The sequence below is a fragment of the Primulina huaijiensis genome, chromosome 11, assembly GCF_012295235.1.
Source record: "Primulina huaijiensis isolate GDHJ02 chromosome 11, ASM1229523v2, whole genome shotgun sequence".
In the NCBI taxonomy this organism is placed as follows: domain Eukaryota; kingdom Viridiplantae; phylum Streptophyta; class Magnoliopsida; order Lamiales; family Gesneriaceae; genus Primulina; species Primulina huaijiensis.
In genome coordinates, this window is record NC_133316.1 from 19,798,309 (window position 1) to 19,817,410 (window position 19,102).

The following is a 19,102-nucleotide window of genomic DNA, read 5'->3' on the forward strand; positions in this document are numbered from 1 at the left end:
CTCAAGGCAAGGACACGTATTTGTCCGAGTTATGCAGATATTGACAGTTCTTGTTGGGCTTTGTGGTAACGCCCAAAACTTGACTCGTGGATTTTTTACAGACGTAGGTTTAATTTCAACGATAAACTAAACCACAATCAATAGCATTACCCAAACGATTGATTTCCAAATAAACCGTGAAATTTTGGTCTATTTTACAGCAACCAAAACACGGGCTTCGAGTAAAAAAAATCTGAGATAGTGTATTACGTGCTAGAAATGGTAATACTAGCAAGAACGGACATATCTAGCCATATGGGTTAGATTGGTATATCATCATATTCTCATCATTGATGCATTTATGCATCGGGTAGCATCCAAAAAGTCAGCTTACTAGCGTCGAAGCTGGCTGATTGAAGAGAAGACAAGGGGAAATGCAATCAAATTGAATTAGAAAGGTGATCAAGCAATGCATGTACCCACCCTCGGGTAGCATCCAAAAAGTCGGCTGACTAGCGCCAAAACTAGTTGATTGAAGAGAAGACAAGGGGAAATGCAACCAAATTGAATTAAAAAGGCTAAGCAAAGAGAAACACACTAGTACGATACCTGGAGTGAAGTATTGAATTGTGGTGCGATTAATGAGAAATAATACTCTCGATTATTTCTACTGTTTCCATGAAAATTGAAAAGCGATCCATTCATTTCATACGAAAACATCAGTTTTACAACATTATCAAAATTTGTTTACCAGTTTGGATATTAACCAGTGTAACATCTAGGAAGATTAACTCTCGTAATTAAAGCTGATAAATATTAAGAAAATATATTTAAAAGTATACTGATATTGTTGAAATGGCCAGATGTTATTATATATAAACATATAAAATTGATCAAAGACCATATTTCGTATTTTATTTCATACATATTGAAGCGTGGAATTAATTTTCGACAATAAAATCCAAAACTATTTCCGTAAACACCCATATTATCATAAAACAGAATAATCTGAGTATAAAGAACATCACGGCAGTCGCTCCATCACCATAAAACACATGTAGAATGTTCCAAGGCCTCAGGTACACAAGTCGAATTTACATTACAATAAGCATGTATGTCCTTCTTCACCTTCCAACGCTACCAAGATGGCAAACCTTATGGGTACTGTAGACGTTGGAGAGTCGAACCATTTGCAAATCTCGATTCTACTGAGATACGAACTGCAAATTCAGACTATTTCTTTAGCCAAGTGTTCAAAACTCATCCTAAATACAGGTCACAGATTGTCAGAACACACTGACTTCATAGTTAGAAGGAAACTTCGACAATAAATTGCTATCCTTCGAGCATTTAATTTTTATCAGAGGTACTTACTCTGATGTATGAACCAGGCTGGCCACCCAAAGTAACAGCTTTAAGTCGAGAAACTGGACCAAGTATCCAGCCTGTGCCCTGTACATAAGAAATATGAGATACAAGAGAAGATAAGATAGTCTGTTGGCAGGCATGCTGTGTTCACAGCCTCGAAGTTTGTAGTTTCCAGTCGATGGATCTGGAACACCATATTTTCATCTTCCGTTTTGAAAATAAAATAATCTGATATAAATTTAAATCAGGCAGAGCTAAATATTAAGTTCTCTCGTAGAACTATTAATCATACTTTAGAGAGGAAATAATCGCAAAGCAGGAAAGTTGAGTCATTTTGAATCCTAAAAATTTCAGGTAACATGGTACTGATTTAATAATGATATAAACATTGTTCATAAAATGCTAACCAAAACGTGTAAGGAACAGCACGTGAAAATAATTGACATCAGTTAAGTACCTCATCATCAATAACCAACTGTGGCTTCAGTCGCAAAGCTTGTTGCCTATCCCGCTGCCACCGATGACCAAGAATCACAAGTCCCATAACAGCTGCAGCTACAAAAATAGACCAAAATGGAGTTGTGTTTTTTGCATGGTCATATAAAGAAGCAGCATGCCTTTTCCACCAAGCTTCGCACGGAAGATCGGGCAGTTCATCATTATCATCAACTTCTTTGCCATGCTGCTGTGCATTTGATAGGCTTGCCTTCTCAGCATCATCCAGAGACTCAGATGGTTCAGTAATTCCTGAGCATTCTTCATTCTTGAGCGAAGTTGCTTCGCTGTCATGCAAATCAAACTTCACACTGCTTTGCACGCTCTGCTCTTTTCCTAACAAATTGGAGGAAGCATCATCGGCAAAGTTGATGAACATCTCATCACCCTTTTCATCAACATTTGAATTTCTAGGAAATTCATCAGGAATCAATCCCTCGTCAATCAAATGTTCTTCATGCTTTGAATCCGGTGTACCCTCTTGATTAACCACCACTTCAGTAACATCATCAAAATCCCCCTTTCCACTATATTCTACCTTGTGTTGAGATTTTTCTTGCAAGTTCTCATTCTGACGTGGAAATACAAAATGGCCTGACATAAACATTGGATTTGAAGTTTCAACAGCGTCGTCCCCAACTAAAGTGCTTTGACTATCATCCAGAGGGCTTTGTTTGGGACCAGGAGCAGCAGCATACTCAGAGTTCGTGAGAGCTAAAACCTCCCATTCATTACCCTTGGGCATGGTTTCTTCCTCCTTATCAGCCATCTATAGGAATCTCTCGGTCATCAACATATATACAATATACAGACAAGATAAGGCCACAAATGTGCAATATCTCAAACCTATTAAGCTCATGAGACATAGAAATTATAAGCAACAGCTGACTTTGAGCACACATTATGGAAGGAAATAACTTCAAGCATAAAATATGTGAAGTTGACATATGTCCCTTAATTTCTACTCGGGGAATGTTTCGAAGAAAGTTTTTTCATTGATCTCCTAGATTTATGACAATCAAATTTGTGTTTTCACACAAGTACAAGAGCCAATGCAAGGATATAGGCTGCTTCAACACAAAACTCACAATCTACAAGGTACATGCATGCAATTCCGCTTTATACCATTAGAGACAAATGTAACCAAATTACTAACACAACATCAAATTAAAATTCACAAAAAAATTCAAAAAATGTATCAAACTAGCTGACGTGTTCCCTTACAATGTGTTATGATTGGAGTACTCTGCTAATAATTTTAATACTTAATGCTTGAAAATCTTAAATATCAAGACATAATAGTACAAATATCAGCCACAAACAGGCCCCTAATCCATCACCATCATTTGCATGTCAAATCATCCAAACAAAACTACTATTATATTTTTTAAGATTCAGCACATTTTTTTATTCTATCTACAGGAGTGATATTTATAAATATGAGAGCGTTGGTAACAATTACGCGTAAAATTCATACCGTAATATTGTAATTCAACATCTTCAATTAGCTTAATGGTTAAAGTCTTCTCTTTACTTGAATTCCTTTATGAGATGAGAATAAAATTGTCTTCATTATTCTCCTCTTTACTTAGATTCGAGTCATCCATTATAACACGAGGAATTAAAGAAAATACCTTCCTTTCCTGGTGTTCAATGTATTTGTAAGGAAAAAAACATATATTTTGGAAACCGTGTTCATCTAAAAAAATCCACAAAATTTATTCTTCCAAAAACTATGCACTGTGAACAGAACCATGAACAACTCATCGTATCCAAAAAAAAAAAGATTCATATTATTTTAAACAAGCGGCTATAAAAATAAAAATCCAAGCATAAAAGCAAATAACCAACATAAATCCTATCGGTAGATACAACACCTTCGTTTAGATGTATAAACATGCTTCAGGAAACTAGCAGCAAACACAGAACTTGATCATATAAATAATTTTAAAAAATAAAGCAATTTTTTTCATCAACGGTGACTATTCATAAAATCACAAAATCAAGCAACTTAAGAAAAAACCAGATTAAATCACGACAACTCAAACAAGTGAAAAATTGCTGGCGACTAAGTTCAGATCTACGTGTTTATCTGAATCAAGATAGTCATAAAAAAACAAAAAAAAATGAATCGACTCCAACCGATCAATTTGGGGAAAAAAGTAAGAAAATTATGTAGCATCTTCTACTCTTTGATTACTCACAGGATTAATTCCGAAGAAACTTCCAAGCTAAGCGGCAGGGGTAATGTGACTCAGAAATGACGAGAAGGAACGAGAAACCGAAATTTATACGGGCTTTTTTCAGGTGAGATAACCGGCATAGCCGGTAGCACATCTTATAGTGTTCTTTTAAAACAAACGAAAATAAAATATTATTGTATTGAGAATTTGCATTTTCAGTCGTCTTCGTTTTTTCACATTATCAAATTTTAATATTATCATTTATTTTTTGATTTTTTTATATTTTTATTCTTCTTTCATCCTAACAATACAATGGTCTCATATAACGTCATTTTATAAAATAAAATAAAAATTTAGCGTCACATCCAAAAAAAACTATGGTGTGGCGCTTGTTAGGCTTGCCAGGAGACCTGAAAACAAGGGCAAACTCATTGTGATATGTAGAGGTGTAAGAGACTTTGATTCGTAATGGTGATACCCTCGGAAATGCCCGAGTCGTGTACCAATAAAACTTTCAAAAAATTAGATATTGTATAAACACATAACGTAAGCACTAGTTTAAATAAATCATGGACAATTGACCATAGAAACACACCACATATGTTTTTCTCGTTAGTCTTAGTTTAACTTTAAATATTTATCCTTGTTGGTTTTTTCTCCTAAATTACTCTTAGAGATTTTAAGATAGCTTCTTGGTTTCTCTGTTGCCCCTTTATTATTGTTAATTAATTAATTAATTAATATTAGCACTAATAATTAATAACATTTTAAGTTTATGTTACATTTCATTGAATTTTTTATCCTAAATTATTCTTATTGATTTTAAGATAGTTTATCGGATTATCTTTTGTCTTTATCGTTGTTAATTAATTAATATTAATAACTAATAAAATTTTAAGTTTTATTGTTTAAAGCACACGGAAACTAATCTACCTAAAAAATAAGTAAACACAAATTAATTATTCATGAAGTTAGGCTACAAAATGACATGAAAAACCTCGTAAAAAAGCTTGAAAATGTCAACAAAGCCCATAAAACTAAGCAAATTCTAAGGAAAAAAGGCATGATATTCACAATTCAAGGGAGATTTTTATATATACTCTTAGTATAGATATAGATAATTGAGTTGGCAAAGGTCCGAAGATAATATGGCCCAAAATTTTAGATTTAGTGTATTTTAAAAAACTTAATTTAGAAAAATAATAATAGGAACTGAGATTCTTTGTTTGAAAAAATTGACATTTCTGCGATGTTTAATATTTGGCTTTAATATGGGTTCGGAACCGATAAATTAATTATTGATATATTAAATATCAACCTTTGAAGTAAAAGCCGACCTTAGCTCAGTTGGTAGAGCGGAGGACTGTAGTAGGCTGCTGAAATCCTTAGGTCGCTGGTTCGAATCCGGCAGGTCGGAATATTTTGTTTATATTTTAATTTAAGATAATGGATGGAAATAGACCTATCGAAGTTAGTTTTCTCAACTTCAAATATAAATTTTAGCCAAATGAATTATATTATGACTCCAAGCAAATTCAAATAAACTTGAGAGTAAATTAATTATTGACGGTGATCTTTATTTATTTATGAGAAGATAAATCTTTCTACTATTTATAATAAAAAATATTTTTTTTTAAAAAAATGACTCAAATAAAAATAATCATCTAACAAAATTGATATGTGATTATGTGAACAATCACAAATGAATTTTTGTGCTAATGATATCATGACTCCAAGCGAATTCAAATAAACTTGAGTTTATGTGCGAGTTCTTCAAACGTTTTGACCATTACAAAATAGTATATAACATCATTGAATGAAACATTAACACATTTACAGACAGACAGTACCCAATACAATCATGATTTGTCCACACATATATGATTCAATAAATAAGTAAATCAAACATGCTTGAATGATGGTACAACTAAATATTTATGTGCAGCTTGAAAGGATTTTGATCTTGAGGGTAGCCAAGAGAGTCATATACAGAATCCAGATGGATAGTAACATAATTATGAAAGCTATGGATCCGCTTTCCCTACTATTTCCTCGTCGCTAGAGTCATGTTCTTCCTCGCTTAGCTCATCATCGCTTGCCATTTCTTCTGGAGCAGCTCCTATATCTTCTGGCTTGGCATATTTAAGACAATATTCTGGAAAATTAGCATGTGGCAGTGTCACATTCACAAGATGTAATCGAGGTAAGAATCTAATATCAAGAAAAGTCCAGGTCTATTATCTGTTAGCGGAAAGAAACTAAAAGTGAGCATCCACTAGGTGTGAACTCCCAACAGTTACAATGATTAAAAACAACTTCCAACTTTCAACAGAAAAAGGGATTTCAGCTGGGGGATTGAGGGAGGAGATCACCCCTCAACTAAAATAAAATATAATTTATGTATAATTCTTTCCACTGTGCATCCTGGATTTGCCCATACATATTCGTCAAAGTTCTATTTGTATCACGAGAAGGAAGGAACTTGACATTGGGAATTTGGAACCAGGGGCAAATCCAAGAGGATGAGCAGTGGGAGCCATCCACTTCAATGAAAGAAAATCTAAATTCATGAGTAACGTATTCTAATAATGTAAGTTTCACTGGTCAAAATATAATAAGTTACCATCATCGACAACATTCTTAGGTCCTTCCAATTTTCAGACTGAACTGTAAACGATATCTCAAGGGAAGTTCACTAGATAAGATAATTAAAAGTTCTTGATTGAATCAGGGATACAATTGCACATCACATATATCCTTTCCCTTTTCAAAACATTGAAATCAAATCATCACGAAGACCAGATACCTTAAATGATAAGGGTCGAACGGTAATAAATTTTTAAAATTAATAGAACTAACATGAGTTCCAACCGTTAATAATGATTCTGGGATCACTTGACATGCATTGTATTGGAACAATAAAAGAAAATATCAAGTATCGTCCAGAAAATAAATAGCAGATAGACTCGAAAATTTCTGAGCCACTCAGAATCTTTTTCAGTAGTTTTGAACTTCAAGCAAAAGTATACGGAGAAGCAAATAATATTTCTTACGTTTAATCTTGGCAGATCGTATAGAACCTAGAAAGCATTAGATATTTCCTAATTATAAAAGTGAAGCTTTTGGTACCTTTAACCCTTTGTTCATAAGCACTTCGGTCACGCATCATCAGAGCTGCAGCCTCCCCATTCAAAGGGTCCGACGGATTAGGATACAAGAGAAGTTGCGGTAGAAATACCTCAAACACGTTCACTAGGTCTGTCGAGCATGCAGGCAATTAGAATCTCCTCATCTATAATATTCACATTAATAGCTAAAAGAACCAACAATTTGAATAGGCAAATTAAACTATACTAGTGAATTACCGAACATGGGACTCCAAGTCTGATTGATAACATCCAAACAAACTGATCCCGACCTGAATTTCCATGATCCACAAAAAAAACTCTCAATATACATGCAAAAATTTACTCCTCGGTCATGGCAGAGTGCTTAAACCTTAAATATATGTTACTCACATTTCATCCACATTGGGGTGATAGATCTTGTTAATGAATCCTATGGATGGAGATTTGTACGGATAAGCATCGGGAAGCTCCACCCTCACTTTCCAAACTCCGCCGAGGTAAGGGCCTACCTCATTTAATTGGAACTACTTGGTTAATAGAGAGGAATTCATTCCAAGAATTAAAATGAAAATTCGTTTGCAGAAGACCGACCTCAACTTAAACGAGTCAGGTAGGCAGTTAATTGAAAAAAACTTCAACCTTTGTGGAATTTTTCCAACCACACAAATCACATTATCACCATAGTTAAAAGATTAAAACTAAAAGCTAAGAATTACTTAAGAGCTATCAGTTACGAAGAACACACAACCACCCAAAAAGTCCTCTTCTTCTTCTTCTTTTTTTTTCCCCATTTTCCTTTTATTTTTCCAATTGCCATGCAACCTTAAGACATGATCACAGGCAAATAACTTTTACATCACAACATGAATTCTAGTTTTTTAAGGTAATTAAACATTAAGAATTAGAAGCTAAATAGTAGAATTACTTAAATACAGTCAATTATGAAGTACACAAAAGGTCCCCTCTTCTCGTTCCCTTTTGTTTTCTTCCCTTTTTTTTCCCTCAATTTTCCTTCGCCAATCACGAGACATAATCATGGTCAAATAAATCCCAAAGATCATACAATAAATTTCAAAAAAATGCTAAGTCAACAAACTTATAAAAGAAGCCCAAGAATCAAACACCACAGAAAAAGCGGCAAAATCTTCATTCAAACATAGAAAGAAGGGTCAGGAAAATTTACTGTCTTTAGGTCCATGGAAATGCACATAAAACACCTGCATCCCATCATTCACAGTCTCCACCTTATAATCACTCATCATCCTATTTCAAGTAAAACAAAATTCTGCAAATAGTTATTTTCTTAAAAAAACAGCAGATTTTTTTACATAAAAAAACCCATTACAAGTAAAACCAATAAACATGAGAAATTACTATTTTGTATTCTAATGACATGTGATGTTAGTTTCAAAAGAAATGAAAAAAAAAAAGAAAGAAGTACAATTTCATTAAATCCATCTCACGCCTCTTGCTTGGAGAAGACATAGTTAATCTGCTCAGTAGTTTCTGGGCTTGCTCTTTGCCTCTTTCTTTTATTTTACTCTGGATTCCCAGGAGAAAGAAATTGGGAGTAGAATTGCTTGTTCAAGTGCGTAAAGCAAGGGACTTTTGAAAGAGCATTAAAATAATTGGACAACACCAGAAGATATGCGTGAAAGCTAACATGTGTATATATAAATATACAATATATATTTTAGATTTGAAATGATATATTTAACGGTAGATCTCGTTTTGAATTAAGAATTTTAGCAAAAACTTGTGTGAGACGGTATTACGGGTCGTATTTTGTGAGATAGATCTCTTATTTGGGTTATCCATGAAAAAAATATTACTTTTTATGTTAAGAGTATTACTTTTTATTGTAAATATCGGTAGGGTTGACTCGTCTCACAGATAAATATTCGTGAGACCGTCTCACAAGAGACCTACTCTAAGAATTTTATCGTCCGATGAAATATAAGTAAGGCAAAAAAATTCATAATACTGACTTGTAAGTTAATTTTGTGAGACATATATTCAACTTAATATAACTTATGAAAAATTATTATATTTTAGGTTAAAAGTATTATTTTATATAATAAATATAGATCGAGATAGACTCGTAAAATTATCTTATAAGAAACAGACTCAGTAAATAACTATGTAATATTTATAATAACGTAATTAAAACTAAAACTTAATGAAATGAGTTTGTTTTTGAACTTATCACCGTGTCATGAAGCAAAGTTCATTATTTAAAAATAATATAAATTTAATTTGATATAGAAAATTATAGAAATCAGTCTTTTCTTAAAGAATCAAACTTAATAGAATACTTTTTTCAAAGTATCATTTCTGTAATAAAATAAAGATTCCTCGCTCATAGCGCACGATATTTAGGCCCATTTTTAAAAAAAAATTATATTTAATCCCAATTTTGTTATTCAAATTAAATATTTACTTCGCAAAAATCCTGTTTCATTTGTGTCGTTATAATAAAATTCATTATTTTTTTAAATATAATAAAATTCTTTATTGTTTTCGCCAAACCAATTATTGCACTAATGATTATTATATAACATTACTCATAGAGTTTGTAGCCAGTCGGACAGAGATATGGATGACAGTGGGGGGGGGGGGGGGGGGGGGGGGGGGGGTGAGAGGTGAGTGTGTAGTCCTCATTGTCATCTTTAAATTCTATCCTTTCGCGAGGTCAAATCTTCATTTTCATTTTTATTTTCGTTTAAAAAATAATAATAAGACAATATAAAAACAAGTACAAAGATTCTTCGAACCAAAATTTATTATTATATATATATTATTATTAGTTATATTATTAATATTTTAAAAAATAAAAATATTCTAAAATATAATAATGATATTATATTATTAATACTAACAATATTATTATTTTTATTATTAATATTATTTTTGGGACGTGCTCAAGGACGAGGATAATATCCTCACACACACCCCGAACTATTTCGGAGATTTTAAAAAATTCTCAAACCCGAAAAAATCGAAGATCTCCATCTCCGTTTCGGGTTTTCCTCGTGAATCCTCAAATCCGTAGGGAAAATTGTCATATCTAACATGGATTTGCGAGGAACCGTGCAAAGAAAGATACATATAATACTATTTATTTTTAAAATAAGGTAGTGTTAGATTTTATTTCTAAAAAACATGACCATTTTTTAAAAAATTATACTATTTCTTTTTTCACTTTTCTTTCCCTTTCACACCTCATGATATAATCTCTTTGGAAATGCATTATTACTATATTATTATTTATATTGTTATATAATCTAATATATTTGGAATTTTCTCAATACCCATAAACTGTTGTAAATTAATTATTAGACAAAATAATATATCTCGAAACATATGTTTGTAAACGAGGGCTAATGACATATTGCTCCTTGTGAAACTATTCAGTGACATAAAACTTCTTTAAAAAAATTAATAAACTAATAAATCTCCAGTTTTTTTAAAAAAAGTATTTGAAAATTTGTCATATTCTTTTACATTTTTCACATAAATTAACAAAATACCCTATAGCTTTTGAGTAAAAACCTTTGTTCGTATATTTAATACAGGGTCTCGAGTTGGGCCTTTTTTCATTCAAATTTAAGATATTGCAAAAATAAATACAATTAACAAAAATAAATCATTAAAAATAATAATAATAATAAAGTAAAATATTAAAGAATACACAATATTATTATGGTTTTTGCTTATATTATTATAATTTTTATAATTATGTCAATTTTTTTTAAAAAAATGTTATTTATTAAATATTTTTACATATTTATTATTCATTAATTTTTTTATTTTAAATATTATGATTCTAAATTAATTTGTTATTACTGATAATATTATTGATTTATTTTGATAATTTTTTAAAATTTCTTTTTCAACGAATAAAAAATAATTAATACATGATAAATTATGTGGGTCAAGTCACTATTTCAAATAGTGCCTTCTCGAGGATAATCCTCCCGTTTTTCCTATTTTTTATGNAGGGGATGGTCTCGATCTTGCTTTTTGGTACCCCTCGATGATTGTTGACTCAACATTGATTAAATATGATAAAGATTAACATGTCTTCGAATAAAAATCAATGAGATTATCTAACAAGAGATTTAGTTTTTTTTAATTTATGTGAAAATATTTATTACAAAAATTTGATACTTTTCCACACAGGGTGTTTACCTACTTTCTTGAAAAGTAGAGGGTTTGATAGCTTATTAATTTTTCCTATGAGGTTTTGTGTCACTTAAAACTTTCATAGGCATTATAAATTCAAAAAAAACTTTCATAGGCATTATAAAAAATAATAATAATTCATAGGGGTGCTGGATATTATTAATTAATTAACCCCATAAAACGCCTAATACAAACAGATCTACTTACTATTCACGATCGGGGTTACCAGACAAGGATTCTGTTGTAAATCAATGGAATTCCTTATCCATCACAGCAGACGATGAGACAATCATTTCGATTGATTCAACGTTAGGTGAAAAGGGTCGACGCTTGGCTCCGACGGGATTAGTGGGCAGATTATTGACTGACCTGTTGACCAACGAAAGTGCACTACGTGAGTCACTCCGAAGCTTATGGAACGTTGGTTCTATGGACTTCCGGGTCATCTCTGCAAACACATTCCTATTTATATTTAAGGATGAAGCAGCTGCTGTTAGTATTTCAGACAAGGAATGATTAGATCCGGTTGAATTGAGTGAGATGGGTCGCGACAATCCAATGAAAGTTTGTGTTTTAGGAAATGAACAAGGGATATATCTTGATGATTATGACTTCAAATCGTAACCTACAAACAAGGAGATGAACTCATGAATGGGCGCCGGACGGGTGTCCGGCGTGGTCATTTTGATGCTTAAGTCAGTAGGTGAAAGATGAAGGATGAAAGTTGTATATGTGAGTGAATATACGTAAATGCTCAAAAGTCCAGAATCCTTTTAATGAAATACATACCTGCTATTTATAAGAGGAAATCCCACGATTACCTTGTTTTCAGTGCCAACTTACTGCTTAGGGTGATATGTCTGCTCATACCCTGCTTCTGACAAGTTGTTCTGACACGCCAATTCCCATGGTTCTGACAGTAATGATTGTCAAACATAAGGTAGCTCATATTTGTGCATTCGAGTGAAGTGCTATTTTCGAGGTAACCCGAATAGAATACCTCCCGGGAACTTATATGAGAGCCCGGACGCTTGGTAGCCTGGAAGGATATGTCCCGGGCATCCACCTCCCGGACTTCTGAAGAATTTAACTTGCAGATTGACTTAATTTGGGCTATCCATTTAATATCCCGAGTCATCTATGATCCGAGCTCTTATGAGAGTATCAAGGAATCATGGTCATTAAATTAACAGATCGTTTCTTTTACTTAAGAAGTTTGAGAGATTCTCATGTCGTTGATTTCCCTTCCAACAAAAATCTGGGTTCGAGCTTTCAATGTCTTCACAGATCGACGAGGATATTTCGGATAAAATAGAAATTACATATATATATAATTGGTTTTTCCAAATTTTAATGATAAAAACAAATCTATATGTTTAATATATGTATACACATACGGAGGAGTAATAATTAATTTGAACAAGTAGCCAACATCAAATTTGATTTCTCATAAAATAAAATGTCGCTAGCTAGCACAGACACAATGCTATGCGTGGTCTTTATCATCCTCATGTGGCACCCAACTTTCGTGATTCGGTTTGATTGATCACATGATAAAATTATATATATTTTTATTTATAATTATAATTAATATAAATAAAATAAATAAAGATATGAAAAATAATATGTTGGTGTTTTATTTCAATGATATTTGATTGATACGACATAAATAATTAATGATCTGACTGAATACATAAAATTGGAAATAAACATTTGATGGCAAAATAATCCAATTATATCATCAGAGCGACCAAACATTACCTAATTGTTTTAGATTTCTTCATGTAAGTCAGAGAGTACTTTTTCCGAGCGAAGGGGAAACAAATCAAAATGCACATTTGCTACATACATTTCTGGTGCAGCAAAACAACAGCAGCCACCAGCCACCTGCCGCAGTGTTGAAATGTAGAACACAATATCAAATGGTATACATAGATCCGATCAATAGAGGCGTTTGAGACACTCAATTAAAACATCTGTATGCTCCGGCTTGCCTACAGAAACACGAACGTAACCAGCCAATTCTTTGTTGCCGTAGTGACGAATCATCACTCCCATTTTCGCGAGGTCTTCCTGCATGCAAGGAAGAAGGGTGACTGCTTATAATTCGTTCGTCGGATCAAGCATCTCGCGCTATAGTAGAAATTATAATTTATAGAAACTATACTACACTCAAATATTTCAATTTATACCAACAAAGTGCCACATTTCAATCGTTATGCTACACAAACACATAAGACGATTTCGACAATACTTCCCCCCTAACAAGTGCTCCAACTCGCGATGTGGCAATCAAAGACGTGAACTTAGTGCTGATACCATTTGTAGGAATGTAATGCCAAAAGGTAAATAATTTCTAGAAGAAAATGAAAAAACAATGGTGAAAGCTGGGGAGGGCGTAAAATAAAATATAATTGTTCAGTAATAGGTGGACGATTGAATCACTATCATTTATATAAATACTTAATTTCCCAAGAAAAATTAAGTTTTGGACCGTCTCATGACTCCCATGTAGGCATGATAGCAGGAGCAACTTGAAACATAGGACTTTCAACATTTTTTACTTTCTTATGACCACATTTTAGCAGAATCAATTAAAGCTTCATTTCCTAGCATTCATGATCGTTTTATTTTATACTACATTGATGAGACTAGCAGTGCGAACAAATCAAACTATTTGAATCATAATTAGCTAACTCAAGCCAAGTTCGAAATGTTAGAATATACTTCAAGTCGAACTGAATCCCCATCTTATTTTGTTCGATGATTTACAAGTCGTTTGCCAACTTTAATACATCAATGATATATTATCATAAATATATTAAAAATCAAATGGTCTCATAAGCTCGAACCAGCTTTTTCTTAATTGGACTCAATAATTAAGTTTGTATAAAACGAATCAAAGAGAAAATAGAGTTCCAAATCAAATCTATTTTACAAATATTCGTATATTAGGAGCTTTAGTATCAGAATTCTTGTCTAGCAACAGAAAGCTTGTGCAAATTAAGAGCCTTTAAGAGGCAAAGGCATAATGTAATCACTAGCCTAAATTTTCGTTCAAAGATGTTAACTTTGAACACGGGTCAAGGTTCCGTACCTTCAACTTCTTGGCATCCATGTTGGACTCAACCTCGCAAAGAATGAAATTAGAGTGGCTTGGATATGGATTGAGAAATGGTACGTCTTTCAAAAGCTTGAATAACCTATCCCGTTCTTGCACCAAAGCCACTTTCACATTCTGGCACACATTGTTGATGTATTAAGTAGCAGCATTTAATTATTTAAAAATCCTATGATAGATATGGGTAAAAGTTAATCCCTGATTCTGTTGGTTCCCAATACCTCAAGATAGGCAGGATTATGTAATGCTGCACATGCTGCAATTTCAGCAGCAGCAGACACATTATATGGTTGCTTAGCCCTCCATAAATATTCTATAATGCTCAAAGGAAATGCCCCATATCAAATTCGAAGTCCTGCCAAAGCTGAATCACCAAGATGTCAATTGTAATCATGGTTCAAATTATACTCACGCATATAGTCATTTACCATTGAATGGTCAATATAAGGAACCTGGGATTTCAGATAGTCCCAGCGAAGACAATTATCATACAAGGCCATAGTTTTTAAGATGGGGCCTGAAAGGAAATTTTATGATGAAATTGAGGTTAGGGGCCTAAGATTAATTCTTTCAAATTTGGAGAGCAGGTGCTACTAGTGTAGGGAATCTGAAAGACTTCAATTTTCAAAGCTTTTAGATATTTTCAATTTGGAATTTTGTAATGCAAGTTGGGAATAGTAGCTTTTAGTACAAACTCTTTAAAGGAGAAAAAAATACCAGCTCGTTTGCTAAATGTTCGAAGCACGATTAGATTCTCATACTTTTTGACCCATCCCATCCTAGACTCAAGTCCTGAGAACTCAATATACGCCTCATCCAGCACAACCAATATTGGCGAATCAAGTATTTTCCGAAGAGTTTCATCATCAATTATGCTGCCAGACAAAAGATATGTTAAGATACAGCATACATGAAAGGATAATGGAAACTTAGTCCATAACAACACATAGTGTAGCATATCAAACAATTACGATGCAGTAGTAAGGGAAACATTATTCTAATACTTGGGCCACTAAAGCTTGAATGGATTACCAACGAATTTCGGCAATCCACCAATCAACCCATATGTTAACCACCCAAAAACGCTTTCTCTTAGAAGTACAGTATCATAAAACGGTATGTATTAATCAGTTCTCATTTCTATAAATCATGTAGCTAGATCTACCCATCCTACTTTTATCTTTTGTTCGTTAATTTACTTATACGCTTAAGGTCTTCTAGTTTCCACCTTTCAGATTGATTAGATATTGGGAAAAATTTCTGCAAATAGTGCTTATCGATGAAAGTTCACCAAGAATAGGAAATGCCTTCGAGTGTTGTGCCAGAAGGAAAAAACATGGAGAGAAAGAAAAAGTTACAAACAAAAGCCTTGGGATGGTACCGCGACAAATAATTCAACAAGAGAGAATATTCTTGAAGTGGGCTCTGTTCAATGAATGGATTATCGAAAAATCCAACAAGAAACAAATATTTACACGAGACGAATTATCTTCACAGGAAAAGTTACAAGCACCAAAGAAGCAAAAAAGGTAGAAAACAGTAAATTCTATGCAAAAGTACCTTCCATCTGGATTATTAGGCGAGGTCAAGAATATACACTTTGGCTTCTCTTGCTCAACAACTTCGGCAAACTGCTTTACATCCAAGCTGAAGTCTGACTTCCTGGGTACTGCAAAACAGGACAAGGGTAGAATTAGCTCCTAAAGATCATGGGAGAAAAACCTAAAATACATGATTGAATTTACAAGATCGTCAAAAACTTGATCAAGTAAAAAGTATAATTTGAAACACAAGACTATCATCACATCCATATATCATCAATTTCTAATCACAAACATAATTTTGTGTCGGTTCACCAACACATGCAGGCTATTTATTATAAACTCATCAAAGGAGAATACTTCGAATAGCTGGGAGAGAGATTTGGATGAGTACACAAGGATCCACATAAGATGATGGATGGAAGTTGAATCCCCAAATTTTAGACTCCGTGCATGATAAAGGAATACCTACCCTTGATAACAATTGCATCATTAACAGATGCATCAAACTCATACATTGTCAAATGTCGGCGGGCAATCCACAATTTTTTCACCGGCGTCTAATACACATCTGCAACATCAATCAATGCTTAGAGAAACATATCAAGCCATAAAAAACAAAATAAAGATAGAATAACATTTACAAAGTACCATGCCATGAACCTCATTATCAAATCAATTAATTCATCTGCACCACATCCAGCGAGGATATATTCAGCTTCAATACCAGAATCTTCAGCAAGTGCTGCTCGCAATCGACGACTTTCAGGATCAGGATATACATAAGGGAATCTCATTGATTCCAAAGCTTCAAAAACCTACAAGAAACTGGAAGTGTGTTAAAAAAAAAATCCAACAAAATGCATGCACGCGGAGATGGATTGATAAAGATATATACACAAATCAACAGATGCATAAAACAAAGACTTTATGCAGCATTATCCATACTTCTGGTGGAGGACCATAAGGGTTTTCATTCGCATCTAGTTTTACTATGTCTTCAGGCTTCCTACAGATACGATAGACAAAACCTGGCACACATACAATTACTTTTTAATCCAAACTGACATGCAACATATCATTAAATCAAATGGCAATTAACTTCTCTCAGAAAGACAATCAACTAACAAACATTCATATACCAGGACTCAATCAGATTTAACGAGTCTATCACATAGGAGAATGGAATATATTGGCATTATATTCATCTCACACGTTATACCATTTAAGAATGTTCAAATTAAGTACTCATAGTTCATTTTGCCTACCCTATCAGGTGTCATCCGAAGGAATGTAGTAAGTAATATTCAAAAAAGAGAAAAACTAAACAAAACAATAGGCACTGCTGGCAGACAATATTATAACATGTAGGATACACCCATCTTTACCATAGTCATCATAATCAACCATAATGATGATTACGACTTTGCTGCTACTCCAAAGATGAGGGAGAGCCTCACACAAAATTAACAGCCAAAACGGGAGAAGACAAATATATGAAACCATGCTATAACATTTAACTGGAAAAAGGGAGAGATTTCACACACCTCAAATGGAAGAATAGGTTGATAAGATGACAATTTATGGAGGTGGGGTGTAATAAAAGAATCCCCAGTCCATGAGAAGCCACAATCCTGTTGCCTATCATCCACTTTTACGGAATCAGGCAAGACAGAGGAGGACATAACCCTAATTTTACTCTGTCTAAATGAACAACAACTGTGAGTGAGGTTTGGCATGTCAATGCATATGCTTGAAGTGTTGCAGAATAAATCAATCACTCCCATATATGATTAATCCCTTCCCACTGACAAAGACAAGAGAAAGAATTACCAAGAGTGAATGTGCGTGCGCCGATGTGAACAAGTGAAAATATGCCTTTGAAATGAGTGGCAATACTGCAGTGAGTAAATTGAGCCCTGACCTGTAATCCTGGCCCGTGTTAGTGCTTGCCACAAGCTTTATCCAACTAGCTCTCTGCCGTATTTGTTATGTACAATAAATGCTATTGAACTAATTAAAAGAAAGGCAAAATGAATTCAAACAATGACTACTCATGTTGATTATGGTGCATCTAGCGGTTCTTCGGTTCAACATCTTCAAAATCAAACTCAATCCACGGTTGAAAATATTGTCATCATATCAAACAGTGGTGTTTGTTTTGAAATAATTTATTATCAAATGCTCTATTTGTTTAAACCTCTTATGTCATCCAAAAAACCCTTCCTTTTTATTTTCTCGAAAAAGTATGTTAACGTCCATAGGCCATAATGGTGAATTCAAAAATTGAGAATATCAAATGCCGAACCTCAACCAAATCCTTCAAACCCAATCACAACATAGAAGCAACATTAATAAGTCAAAGGGAAAAACTTTTAAATTATTTAGGATTCCTTTCTACCAGTATATCAAACACACTACTAAAAGTGAAAGAATCCCAACACTTCGCGTTTTATAGTTCTTTGGCAGTGAACGATTCTTTGTTCTTTCCCCAATTCTAAGTTTTAACCACACCCATAACAATGACTCATTCCCATAAATTTAAACCGGAATCACCATGGAAATAACGGCAAATTAATAGGTAAAAAATTGGAGCAAATTCTCAACAAACTAACGAAGGAAAATTTATAATAAAACTAAAAAACATAAATTGAACATACTCTTTGAATCCTGAATCCTCGCTAAAAATCAGTGAATTTTCTACAAGGAATTTCCCGTGAATCTTGCTGCTCCAGTGGGAGCTAGTGCACTTTTAATATGCTCCTGCCACCTACTTTTTGGGCTGCTGTTTGTTAGCTTTATTTTGAGCCATTAAATTAGCCCAAAATACGATGATTAGTTTCTTTAATAATTCCGAAAGCCCATTTACATGGCCCAAAAAGGTGGTCCTTAAAAACCGATACAGAAAAATTTAATTTTTGTGAAGGTGGGAGACATTTTTGGTCATTTATTTAGTATCCAAATTAATTCTATAATATAATTCTATTAGTGCTATCATTTTTCCTCAAAAAAAGTTAATTCTGTAATTATTATATGTAAAAATTGTCTTAGAACTATTACACGTAACAACTATTGTACAGAAGGATTGAATATCAATTGCCT

General features: G+C 33.3%; 2 protein-coding genes, 1 non-coding gene and 1 pseudogene across 6 annotated transcripts; 1 reads left to right on the top strand and 3 right to left on the bottom strand.

Moving 5' to 3' along the window:
• Positions 1-934: 934 nt before the first annotated feature.
• On the bottom strand, positions 935-4,147 carry LOC140988749 (ATG8-interacting protein 1-like). Of its 3 annotated transcripts, XM_073457804.1 has the most exons (5): positions 4,047-4,147; positions 2,165-2,611; positions 1,805-2,110; positions 1,354-1,431; positions 935-1,199 (listed from the first exon to the last, which is right to left on the bottom strand). In XM_073457804.1, the coding sequence occupies exons 2-5, from the start codon at positions 2,609-2,611 to the stop codon at positions 1,185-1,187; spliced, it is 846 nt and encodes a 281-aa protein (XP_073313905.1). In that variant the 5' UTR covers positions 4,047-4,147; the 3' UTR covers positions 935-1,184. The 3 variants fall into 3 exon arrangements, with proteins under 3 accessions (XP_073313905.1, XP_073313902.1, XP_073313903.1); XM_073457801.1 differs by having other exon boundaries at positions 1,805-2,611; XM_073457802.1 differs by having other exon boundaries at positions 935-1,244; positions 1,805-2,611.
• A 1,210-nt stretch (positions 4,148-5,357) lies between these two features.
• Positions 5,358-5,442, top strand: TRNAY-GUA (transfer RNA tyrosine (anticodon GUA)). Its single transcript is given in 2 exon segments — positions 5,358-5,394; positions 5,407-5,442. It is a non-coding gene; the product is annotated as a tRNA-Tyr (tRNA).
• Positions 5,443-5,766: 324 nt separating this feature from the next.
• On the bottom strand, positions 5,767-8,809 carry LOC140988605 (ubiquitin-conjugating enzyme E2-23 kDa-like). Of its 2 annotated transcripts, none has more exons than XM_073457624.1 (6): positions 8,595-8,809; positions 8,337-8,416; positions 7,544-7,658; positions 7,391-7,443; positions 7,155-7,283; positions 5,767-6,180 (listed from the first exon to the last, which is right to left on the bottom strand). In XM_073457624.1, exons 1-6 carry the CDS (start codon positions 8,636-8,638, stop codon positions 6,050-6,052), a joined length of 552 nt encoding a protein of 183 aa, XP_073313725.1. In that variant the 5' UTR covers positions 8,639-8,809; the 3' UTR covers positions 5,767-6,049. The 2 variants fall into 2 exon arrangements, with proteins under 2 accessions (XP_073313725.1, XP_073313726.1); XM_073457625.1 differs by having other exon boundaries at positions 8,337-8,438; positions 8,595-8,798.
• Positions 8,810-13,050: 4,241 nt separating this feature from the next.
• Positions 13,051-18,773, bottom strand: LOC140987705 (histidinol-phosphate aminotransferase, chloroplastic-like; annotated as a pseudogene).
• Positions 18,774-19,102: the final 329 nt, after the last annotated feature.